The 13,423-nt window shown below is 29.4% G+C and overlaps 1 protein-coding gene across 1 annotated transcript in view; it reads left to right on the plus strand.

Annotated features, from left to right (window-relative positions):
* Positions 1-13,423, plus strand: part of LOC142331242 (uncharacterized) — a 72,733-nt gene that overhangs the window by 15,226 nt on the left and 44,084 nt on the right. The window contains exons 4-6 of the mRNA XM_075377004.1: positions 1,289-1,421; positions 5,721-5,831; positions 10,137-10,233. Of these exons, the coding sequence (XP_075233119.1) occupies positions 1,289-1,421; positions 5,721-5,831; positions 10,137-10,233 (341 nt within the window). The remainder of the gene's footprint in view (positions 1-1,288; positions 1,422-5,720; positions 5,832-10,136; positions 10,234-13,423) is intronic.

Raw genomic sequence — 13,423 nt, forward strand, 5'->3', positions numbered from 1 at the left:
CTGTCATAGGATGGCTAATGGGAATAAGATTTTACTTTCTAATTTAAGTTTAAGACAAGGTTGTTTGCTATCATTGCCCTTATTTAATTTATATTTGGAAGATTTGGTTGTTGTATGGAAACGATAAGTACCACTTTGTATACATTTTGTTGAAAAATATTTATTTAAATCATTTATTATTTGCCGACAACAAGGTTATTTTAAGTGACCAGGAAGATAAATTACAGTGTAGTATTTTTAAATTATCCAATTTGGCAGGGATTATAAATGTAAAATCTCTGTTGAGAAGACTAAAATTATGGTGTTCAAAGGAACAGAACCAGTAAGATCAAAGATTATACTTATAACACTGTCCTTGAACAGGTAAATTCTTTTAACTATTTGGAGTATATTCTCTCCTTTGTTATGGATGAAGACACCCACAGTAAAATTAATAGATTTAGAAGTGTTTTTGGGATAATAGATGAAAATTTAAGAAGAAATACTATTAAAGAGATTATGTTAAAAGTTGTACAAGACCATCGCTGTACCTACTATTATAAGGCTGTGAGTCTTGGGTTTTAAGGAGAAATGAATTAAGCTCTATATTGGCCACCAAATGAATTTCTTAAGGGACCTTAAAGATGTAACAAGAAGGGATAGAGAAGTGTAAAAGGAAGGGATAGATCTAATACCCAATGGGGATATTAGAAGAGGCTTCTTCATTACTTCCATAATTGATGTAAAAACAAATTGTAGAGAGCAGAAGAAGGAACATGTAGGATTTAAGAATTTTCCAAATAGACTCTTAGCTCTGCTCTGTTAAGAAAGAGGAAGAGAGGACAACCGAGGAAGTGGTAGAATGCTTGAACAGGTCTATGACTTATACCGTGTTATGGAAATGATGGTGATAATGATGTTTTGTTCTCAAAACAGATATAAAATCCCAGATAGATTTAGTTTATTGGAAAGTGTTTATTTAATCAAAGTTTACTATTATATTGTTGAGCAATTGTTACTTGTAATCAATATTTTGTATTTGTTTTCCTTGAGTTAGATGATTATAAAGTACTTTTTTTTTTAATTTACTTACATTACCTTTTTGTATGTGGGACCTATCGATGTAAAATAATTTTTTTATTTTGCTAGATTTAATTTGTAAAAAGGCTTTTTTTTAGTGTCATTGCATTAGTTATGAACAACAATTACGGATTTTTATTTTGAATATACATGAACAACTTATAAAAATGTATAATAAGTTATAGAATTTCTTTATCTTTCTGTTAACATATGTGTAATCTTTTTGTAGATAAAACTATGAAAGATCGAAAAGGAATAAGTAATGACAATTCATCTTTATTACTTCAATATCTTAATGTTGAAAGAGAAAATCAGTTGTTCTGGATTAAAAGTGAAATTGAACATTTATATAATCTGAAAAGGTAATGTAAAATAATTATATTTTTTGAATTAAAATTCAGTAATTTTCATTTCATACTTAATAATATATTGTTCTTTGATGATTTTAATTTCAATGTTTGTCTATCAAGGTAGTATGCAGTCACCTATTCAAAAAGTTACCTTATTTGATTTACTTTAGTTTGTGGTCAAAGAGAGGAACGTAAAGACCAATACTGGTTGCTGGGTAGAGATTTACTCACCCTATACTGAAATGAATTTATGTATGAAATGTGAATGAATTTATATTTTCTGGTGCCATTGTTTTCAAAATGGCTGTACTGATCGTGACCTGACAACAATTAATTACTGTAATCCTTGAAATTGAGATTGTTCTAGGGTCTATGCAAAAATTTGAGTTGTATTTCATAGAAATACATTTTTTGAGTTTATAGATGTTAAATGGTTATGGATATCTTAATATATGCCTTACCGACTTGGTTTAAACAGTTTATAATACTCGTTTTCTATATCAGTTCATTCTAAAACATCCTCATCAACCATTGAGCTCTTTTTTCCATGGAAATATTTAAGTACGTCTTAATTCTTTTCTCTTTGTTGACTTCTTTTCTGTATGAAAATTCTCTTGGTTTCCTTTCGGCTGGTTTTTTTTTTTGGGTATATTTCTTAGTTTGTACATCCCTAGTAATTTTGTCTACAACTTTGGGTATATGATGATTTAATATCTTAATGTTTAATTTCATGTCATTCTCTTCCATTTCATTGATTTTTTCCTTTATTTTCAGTGGAATTTCTGTGAGCTATGAATTTATGTTACTCAGTTGCATGAAACAACTATTTTGTTTGCATCAAACAATGTTATCATCGAATCTTAATTTTTATTTTCACTTCTGGGTTCACTACTCTACTCCCAATTTTTTTTTTGTTAGATGATTTTTTTACCTTTGAAACATGCTTAGAAGCTTGTGCATGGGAATATGGAAATGGAATTATGTAATGCATGAAAAATTCCATACCTGACCAAGATTCGAACCTGGGATCCCGGATGAAAGGCCGAGACACTATCATTCCGTAATGGAGATTTGACTTTTTTTAAATTTCTTCTTCAGTTCTTTTTACTTCCATGTAAAATTAAAAATTATTGTAATAAATTTCAAACCGTGTTCTTACTCTTTCTGGATTAGTTTACATATTTTACCTCTACTCTTATTATAAAACATTTTATAGTGCATTTGTAATACTTTTTTTTTACTCTACATTTCTATCTGCTTTTTCTCAAAATTTGGAGTATATTATTCCATTCTATATTAATAGATGAATTTTTGAGATCTGCAAATGCCATCTATGTAGCTTTATCTTTTTAGTCTTCTTTTTAAATGGCTTCCACGATCCTACTAAAATATATAAATATCTTAGATAGACAAGGAGTTCACAGTTTAAAATGTGAAGATTGCCGATCTAGAATATATTGGTATGACTAACTGTTCTTTTTCTGTTGTGGCTGATGAACATATTAATATGAGGGTAAATCAAATATAAACAGGATTTTTTTTTTTTTTAATTTATTTATTGAAAAATAAAAGGCAAATATAATTAATTTTTCTACATAGTTTCCTGCTTTAGAAATGTTGGTGTTGTTGGAGATGCTCAATGATCAGGTAGACCTAAAACTAGTTGCACTTTCAAAACAAACAACTTTTTGCAGAGACATCAGTAGAAAGTTCTCAAATGAAAATTAGAAGGGCTTTCATTAGGCCGGAAATATCCAGAACAAGATTATAAAACATTCTAAAGGAATTGAGGTTTAAGTATTATTGATATTATTGGCCAAGAATATTTCATGATTTTGATAGTGAGATGGAATTTATAATTAATTGGAATTATATCATTATTTCTCTAGCTTAGTGATATAGTTTGATGAAATGTTCTTCAAATTGATTGACATAATAAATTTTTTTTATTAGTCTGATGAAAATCCTTGTGTAGTTATAGAGAAAAACTTAATTTACCTTGAGTACTTGTTTGTTTTGGATCGCAAAAAGAGGAATTGTTGAGACGTTATTTATTCAACAGAAGTATAATCATGATTTTCAACACTTTGTGATTATTTGTTCTGGGAATCCATTAGAGGCATGGTGTTCTCTTCAAATACAAATGACCTTAATTAATTGCTCCAATTGTAGATTAAAAATTTGGTTGATTTTTACAATCATTACAAAACCTCACTGAAAAAATGTGCTAATTTGATGGTTAAATTCTACTACAAAGGTATAGAATGAGAACATAATGTGCTTGATTTATAATAAAAATTAGTAATAAAAAGCTTTTTTTTATTCACTGTTTTTTTGTTAGCTATTGAAACTGAATCTTAGCTTAGCTGGTATAATTTGTACCTTTAAATCACTTCTGCAGTTGATTACACACTGAAATTTCTTAATTTTATGGTTTGTAGTCCTTGGCATAAAATATAAAATATTTATAGCCAACATAAAAGTTGGGTAGTTTTCAATATTCTACCTTCTTAAACTAATTCACATGTTAAAATATTAGTAAGTTTTTATTTTATCTTTAATATATTTTTGTCTAAATCATTTTTAAATATTGTTAGAAATCTCAAGTATTTCAAATTATTTTCTTAAATATTTGCTATTTTGTGTGTTATAAATTAGATGTTCTGTTATGTTATTATTTATGGCAATTTATTTATTTATTAATAATACTGATATACTTACACACACACACACACACACACACACACATATATATATATATATATATATATAAGGAAAGTAATATTAAGGAAAGTATATTACTTCCTTAATACGATTGAATTTACCACACAAGTTTGATGGGTTGGTAAATTAAACACTTGATGGTGCAGGAGGTAAAAAGAATAAGAAATTAATGAACATGTGGCGTGATAATGACTAATTGAATTAGACTAACAAAAAATTATTTGTAAAAGAGAACAACATAGTGAATAATAGACTTTGAATGTTGTTTCTTTGGTTTACAGGTAAGCTTTATAATTAATGTAATTAGCAATTGTAAAATCTGTAAATAAATAAAATTTACCTTGGTTTACAGAGAAACACTTAATTATTTGTGTTATAACTCCAAGAAAAGAATAAAAAAAAAAAATATAAACACACACAAATTTACACAACTTTCAAAGGATGAGTGGTATTTTATTTATGGTTGATTTCTGTTATTTTATTTTATGATGAAATAAGTTAATTATGCTATGTAAATGATGCTGCACCTAATTGCACCTAATATTGTTTTATGTATGAAAATGTGTGAATAAAACTCAGAAAATATATTAAAATATTTATAAGTGAGACATTAATCTGAAGTTTGTTGATGACATCATTTGTTCCTTTTACTGCAGTATTAATCTGTAATAGATCTTTTTCTATTTAGCCTCCAGAACTACCATAAGGTATTACTTCAGAGGATGAAAGAGGATGATATGTATATGAATGTAATTGAAGTATAGTCTTGTACAGTCTCAGATCGACCGTTCCTAAGATGTGGTTAATTGAAATCCAACCACCAGAGAACACCGCTATCCACGATCTAGTATTCAAATCCATATAAAAGATATATGGATTTGAATACATATCTATTATATGTCTATTCAAATCTATTATAGATCTGAATGTCTTCTATAAAACCTTCAAATTGAGAATTTCTAGGGTGTGTATTCATCTTCTGTCAAATAAATATAAACCATATTTCATGCAGCATTCATCAATTATAATTCACTATTCAAAATTGCCCTGGGCAAAGCTGTAAACTACCCAATCTGTATATTATGATCAATCAGTCATCCTTTTTCATCATACTTCCTGTTTCATTATAGTTGATGTTTTCTTCTCTATTATAAGTTCTGTGAGTGCAGGTCTGACTCTACTTAGTTCTCCATTCTGAGGGTGCCAAAACCTGAGTTACCAGTTCTTCTGTATCTATCTTTTCTGTTGCCATCTTTTGTATCTAGTTTGGTGGGACTACCAGTGGATTGGCTTTTGGTGCCTTTGTTTCCTATTGGTACAGCAAGTCTATTGGCTGTAGTGTCTCTTAGGTAAAGTTGGTCTCCTAATCTCCTCCTCCTAACAATCAGTATTTTACTTCATTTTATTATTTTGAGAAAGGGGTCAAATTTCTTTAATTCTGCTGTTACCTTCTGCTGAGATTTGTTGCCTTGTTTTACTTCTTAATTAAAGAGAGCAAGAATGCAGTGATAATATATAATGTAATTCAAAACTTACTCATTGTATTGTGTTATTGAGCTATTTCATTTGTGTAATTTTTTGTCACAGGCTTCTCGAAAAACAAGAAGAATTAAAGAAATCCTTGACCAGATTTAAGAAACCGAGACCCAGATCAGTCTTAGCTGTTGTAAATGACAAAACAAATATCTCTGAGAAAAGGTTATTATTATTTTATTTTTTAGTTATATGAGGTTGTCTAATGTACATGTTTTTACAGATCATAAATTGCTAATTTTTAAATTATTTATTTTGTTTGGAATGTACTTATTTTATAGTAAATACATCATTGTCTGTGCATGTGCCTGTCAGACAGAAACAAATCAGTTCTTGCCATTGATCAATAGTGCTCAGTTAAATTATTTTTAAACTAGTCTCAGACCTTTTAATTACACTATGAAATGAAGTGAGGTAAGTTACTAAAGTAAGATACTATTTTATATAGTAATACATTATACAATTCAAATATAAAAAAGCAATTTTTCTGTTCTTGCCAAAGTACTTCTGTGGTATTATATTTGTTGTGAGATTGAAACACATTTAAACTTGCCAACTGTACTGAACTACATATGTAAAAATGTCAAGCATTCTGAAATTTTTATCAGGAATAGTTTAGGTATTAGGACAGAAATTCAACATAAAAATAAAAACATGTTTTTCTTAAAAAAATTATTAACAAAAAAAATTGTGCCAAAAAGTAAAAAATTAAAAGTACTTTCGAAAAAAATAACTTTAAAAAAATTTTCTATTTTGCATAACTGAAAAGAAAAGGGTGGTCCTAATTATAAAGTTGCATATGAGGGCACCACTTTACGATTTTCTTTTTAGTCATGCGTAAGTAGAACATTTTTAAAACTTATTTTTTTAAAGTAATTTTCTTGAAAATAAATTTTTTTTTTTTTACGTTTTAGTACGAATTGTTTTTTGTTATTTATTTTCTTTTGAAGAAAATCATGTTTTAAACATTTTTTTATTTTCTACTTTTTAGTCATAATTAAATGAAGTTGTCAAATTTTACATCAGTAAAATATATATATTTTATATTCATGTGTATGTAAGTGTAGAACTTCATGTTTGTAATTACATACATACATGCACATATAATGTTTATTATTTTTTTATTAAATGTATTTATTAGGCTGATTGGGATTTTAGATAAAAATAAAGTATATTTGTAAAACAACCGTGTATAAGATATAACACTCCCATGTTTAAGTAAACATACTTAAGTTTTCAAGATTTTCCTTAATGACCACAATCCCTGAATCTCCTGCTGAGCTAGGTATTATATGTGGTAATTTCTTGCTGACTTCAAAGACGTCCTGAGCAAAAAGAATTGCTTGTCCTTTGAAACCATACTGCCCATATAAATCATCCAGTTTGATCTTGACAAATGTTATTATGCATGACAGTAATTGTACTAACTGCAAGAGTATTTGAAACACGTTTGGTATTGGTCCTGGTTGAAGATACTTCCAATAAGCCCTAGGAGAATTCTGTTGTTTTTGGGCTTGATATATGAGTTTTATACCAATGACGAAGAAGCAATTGATTTTTTGTTTTAATTTTTTTGGAGATTTGATGGGTTTTGTAGCAAATTGAAATGTTGAAACCTGGTTAGAATAGCATTATTTTGTACAAATTTCACAGTTGCTATCGCAAACTTGCTAATTATATTTTTGAATGCTATAAGATCAGCATTCAATTCATGACGTCGTTGATGCCTATGCTATGAACTAATTTCATGTTCTTGTGACATTTCCAGTGCCCTACATTCTAAATAGCATTATATAGACTTATTATATAGACTTTCCAAGCAATCTTCGCAGTGTTGAAGTATCTCTGTTGTATGGTATTGCAATTTGTGCTGGCATTGGAGTGTCAATCAAACTTAATGCTATTCTGGTGTAGCTCTCAATTGCTCTTCGTAATAGTTACGAATATCCAGTCTTGCTCACTTCTTTTTTGTTATTTGCTTTCTTTTCTAGGTATTTTTGATGAGCTTTCTTTAACCATCCCTTTTATTGAGTCACTGTCTCTTTCTTCATCGTTGTAGAATTTTGTTTCCTTTCTTACATGCTTGCCTAAATTTGATATCTTTCGTCACTTCTTTTAAAATAATTTCTGAGGAATTACATTATTCCATTTTTTATTTCCTCCACAGAGTTGTTTGTATATGAAAAAATTAAATTCTTTTAAATTAAATTATAAAATCTCTTCATAAAGTGTTAATTTTGCCACTGTTTTTTTTTTTTTTTTTTTTTTTTAAATTGTATAAATATTTAAACTGTCAAGTAAGTTTTTACTTTTGAGTTGTTTTAATTCTTTAGCTAACAAAAAGGTATTTATTTGCAGTTTTATTCTATATTATAACCTGGAGAATTAGATTAAATTATTATAAATGTCACATCCTGACCCTGTAGGGGAAGATACCTTCCATGTGGCAATTTAAGTCACCACGCTACCTCTTTCATACCTAGCCCTTATGGTTATGGGCTTTACTGGAGGTCATCTTCAGAACCTCAGTAAAAGGCATCTCATAGCCTTGTTCTTGCCTCAGTCAGGATGCCACTGATGCGAAAACCACATGTGATATTCCCATTGGTGTACTACTAGGAAATGAACTCTTTAAAATACATCTATGTTGAGTCTTTAACAAGACTGAGTGACATGAAAGAACGGAGATCAAAAATGCAACTACCTACTCAGTAGGTTAGAAGTTGAGTTCAACACACAGTCGTAAAACAAAACAAAACAAGAAATAAAAATAAACTTAAAAATAAAACTAAATAAAAGAAACACTACAAAAACATCAAACCTTATAACACAAGAACAAAATGAAAACACAGGAAAAATTAGGCAGAAACCTAAATTCCCTCGGCAATCCATTTTCTTGCCAAGTACCTGATGAAATTTTCAATGATTACCTATTCAGCCTGGTGTTTCCAATTCTCGTGGAGATCTAATGTTAACCGATAATGTTGAGCCGACAAATAGTCTCCATGCACAAAAGTTTGTATTTTGCGCATTCGTAAATTAGATGGTTGTGTCTAGTTGTCCTTAATCTGGACACACACCTGAATCCATCCAGTCAAATCACGAAAGTCTGTCTTGGAAGGCACCATGACCAGAAAGAAAGTGCATCACATACTTGTTAGGGTGAACCCAAGGGGCGCCACGCAAACCAACAATGTCTGGGAAGAGATCATGCATATAACACCCACCCTCTGCCTCATCCCATCTGGCCTGCCATGCCATTCTATCTCGCAAATCTTTTCTGAAGTCACTTCACTTGACTTCTTAGCAACATAATGCTGCTGCTTTTCTGACGCAATTACATATATGGTTTCACACCAGCAATCACCAAGTTTGCCTCCTGTGAAATAGTATGGTAACCTCCGGTACCATTAATAATTTAATGTGTTGAGCTCAATAATATATCCTGATAGCTTTTAAATTTTAGCCTATCTGCTCTAACAGGCACCGCATATAGCATAATCGTTTCACACATGCTCATCATATCAACACTCAAAATCAGTTAGATAGATAGCTACATCTTATTGATCCAGCTTCCTTCTTCAAAATCTCCCTTTGTATCTTCAACAATTTATATATAAATGTTCTATATATAAAATACAGAAATTTACGAAATAACAAATAAATATAGTATTGTCACCCAACTTACATTGCTGTGTAAAATTTCACCGTTGTATGATGTCAGGAAATGTGTTTAATTAAGGTTGTAATATTTGAGGATGCAGTTGAACCACTGTAAGTTAAAGAAAAGCTTGAAAAAAAATAATCGTTTAATATATAGAAAGCTGGTTTGAGAAGCAATTGAAAAATTTCTTTAATGTTGAAATTTAGAGTCTGCTACATCAGTGGATCAAGTGCATTGATGTCATTTACATTAAAAAAAAGTAGATTTTGATTGTATTGAAGCTAAAATTTATTTAAAGTGAACTGTTGTTTACATTTGATCTAGCCTTGTTATATACAACTGAGATTTATGTTTTTCTGGTTATTAATAAAAAAAAAGATTATTTCATAGTAGTTTTAACAACTTACAATTAGTTTGTAACTAAGTGCCAATATCTGTGGGAAAGTAGTAGCTTTGTGACCTTTCATCTGGAAGTCCTGGGTTAAAACCCAACTTAGGCATGGCATTTTTTGTGTGCTACAAAATTTAAATTTTCATATTTTTCACACAAGCTTTAAGCTTATGTGGTCATCAAACAAAAAATAAACAAATAGAAAAAGGATTCAAGATGTGGAACAAATTATGAAAATTTTAGTCTACATAGTTGCTTTTTACTTAATTTTAACTATTAAAATTATGTAGTTCTTTGTGTTTTAATAATTTGTGTATAGTTTGTTACTTTTTTAATGTAATGTGACAGAACAAATTGCACAATAATATTTTTATTTGTTTTAATGATGTAAATTTTTTGATTATTTAATTTTCAGACTCTGCAATGGAAGAGGTATTTTTAATAACTATAAACGTGATATTTCTTTGGGATCTCCAAAATCATCCTTAAATAAAGATGACAGAATATCTCAGGCAAGTACATAAAATTAAAATAGATTATTAATATTATATTTCTCTTAAACACAGCCTATAATTGACTATAAGATCTGTTTGCTGCTTTTAATGTTGTATGTTTCTTATGATATGGTGCATAGCATCTGAGTACAAGAAGAACATTATGTGCTTAACTGTGTGAGTAAAGATGTCACTATTGAGTTGAGTGTTACTTGCATTTCAGTTGAAATTTGCATGCTGATGAGTAACATACTGTCATGTGTTTGCGGCTTGATCGGGATATTAAGAGACTAACAGTTAAAAATTTTTATATAATTACACTTTATTAGTATAAGAACATAAATAAAATAAGGCAAATCAATAATAATGACAATAAGAATAATAATAATAGTTATAACAACCACAACAGTAATAATAATAATAATCACAACAAAAATAATAATAAAAAATTACATGCAGAATAGAATTTTACAGGTAGTTAAATTGTAAAAACCAGAATCCAATTCAGTTGGCCAAAGACATTATAATAACTGCTAATATTTACACCTTTAACAACTGGTTTTGTATTAACTACCAGATAATAGAGGTCTAAAGTTCATTCTCTCCATCTTTCCTTTTTAAAATAGAACTACCCTAACAATTTACGAATGAGTTTAGAACTTTATCTCTTTTCACTAATTGTCCACTCACCGACAATTTCCTGCATTCACCCACTGCCCACACTGGAATGTTTGTGACGTTACTTTGCACGTTCTATTATAAGCCATCTTACTCTCATGTCGAAACACACTTCATGGCACCTGCGTATACTCACTTCTTACTTGTTAATACTGATTTTAATTCACCAGGCCTCAAATATTTATACTCGTATCCTTGACTTGCAGAACCAGACCCAAATTCCTTAACTATTGATGTGTGAGAATTATTGTCTGCATCCTTACATTTTCCCTTAAATTCATATTCTGGTCCAGTAACCCTTTTTCGTTGAACAACATCTGTTGGGAGTTCTTGGGTAGTATTACAAAGAACAATTGTTAAATGTACCTGTTAACCTTAGAAAAATGATTCCTTTTAGTCTGCTTCTGTATTCCTTCCATTGTTATTTTCTACTATTTTCTTCTTAATTGGCAGAGATCCATTATACTGGTCTTGTTACAATACTTTCAGCTCATTGAAGAAGCCATTGGGAACCACATCACTTATCACTTTCCTGATAAACCTAACATGGGATGTGTATTATTCTTGAGAACTTGAGAATGGCTGTTTCTAGAAGAGATTTGTGACTCATGAAATTACTAATAACAAGGTTATGACATTGTGAACTTAGCATAATTTAAATATGTATGACAGAAGACCCCCATGTGTGCATGTGCACGCGCATGCGTGTGTGCGCGCGCGCGTATGTATGTGTGTGTGTGTGTGTGGTCAGTAGACCTATTTAATTGGAAGTGTAATGTTTCTAACATTAATGATGTCATTATTACAGTAATGTTAACGTAATTAACAACAAATGGTTTCAGGAACATTACTCATTGTCATTAGGCTATAGTAGTACACCGTCAAATCATAGAACATTAGTTATTGTTAGTTTTTAACTTTTATTGGAATTTTAGTCCAGATATTGATTATAACTTAATGAAGATTCTTTGATTTTATCTACACTTTTGTTTAGATTGTTATCATAGTTGTGCAATATCTTTTTTAACTATTTTTGTGACTTTTAAGAGTAATTTTTATTTTATATACAAGATTAGATTTTTATAAAATTTTTTGTATTGCTCAAAACAGAATAGGTTTTTTCAGTGATATAGTGTAGGAATTAAAAGTAAGTTATAGTGTAACAAATACATTTAAAAAAAAATATTAATAATAAAAACATACATGCAAAAGGTTAAACTAACAGTGTTGAGATTAAGTGCTGTAGAGAAGGAGCTGAGTGCCTCAGAATTGGGCTAAATTATGCCTTCTTATTTCATGTTTATGAAAATCAATAAATTTATATGTGTTTAAAAATTAAAAAGTATAAAATTTATCAGAACAATTAATTTGATTAGTTTAAGTGACAAGAAAAAAATAACTAATTGTTCAGGATATAATGTTTAAGATTCCTTAAAAAAATTAACAAACTTTAAACCTTGTAAATCCAATTCTAAGGCAAAAGGTAATGTGTGTGTAGAAAAAACAATTACAGCTTGGAATGAAGATTATATTGTAAATTATGACTAGGATCACAAACCAAACCAAGAGTTTCCTAAATTAACATTAAAAAAAAAAAAAAAAATTTGAAGCAAATTTCTACTTCGCTTTCTGAAAAAAATGAGTGACCTTTTTCATTTTACGTCATTCCATCGCATAACATGTCAGCTTATGGTAAAAGGAAGGTGATTTAATCCAATTTGTGTTTTGGATAGGAATTTTTCTTCTGAAGAAAATAAGAATTAGTTCTTAAAAGACTACAACAAAATAGTAATAATTATAAAAATAACTTTTATGTACTTGATTGGGATAAACTAGGAATAGAAAATATATTTTTAACTTTAGTCCCCACTTCATGGGAAAATCATGGGTGAAATTCTTCAAGTCAATATTCAATCCATCAAGTGAGAAGATTTTTTAATGAAAAGAGAGGAACTAAAAGAAAAGAATATCTTTCAGTAAAAATATAATTGAACTGGTTCAAAAGTTTTATGAGAGTTAACAGTTTTCTAATGACTTTGCTTTCTAGTCAAGGTTAGCGAGCGTAGGTTAAGTTTAGTTAGATTATATTTATAATTATATTTACTCTCTTATTTCAATATAGCATTTCAGTGGCGCCATCTAAGAACTAACCAATTACAATGGTAGACCGCCTTCGACATTAATACAATTTTATTAACCAATTGAATTACATCATCTAAGTTAAACATAATGTTATTTTAGTGATGTATCTATGACAGAAGCTTGTACTTTTGATATTTATTTCTGGTTGGTATTGCATAGCATTAGACAAATTACAGAAGCCTGCTGTAGTAAACAGCAGTATAAACATATTACATCTTGTTAAGTCTTGTCATAACTTTTCGGCCAAGCTGTCGCCTCCATGCATTCACTGAACAATGGAAAACCAACTCTTCCACCATCTCATCATCTTCAGTTCCCCCACTGCCTACCTCTTCAGACCACTCAACTGTTAAGCTATAAGAATACATAGTATGAGCTGAAAAAAGTG

Source organism: Lycorma delicatula, chromosome 1 (genome assembly GCF_047948215.1).
Source record: "Lycorma delicatula isolate Av1 chromosome 1, ASM4794821v1, whole genome shotgun sequence".
In the NCBI taxonomy this organism is placed as follows: domain Eukaryota; kingdom Metazoa; phylum Arthropoda; class Insecta; order Hemiptera; family Fulgoridae; genus Lycorma; species Lycorma delicatula.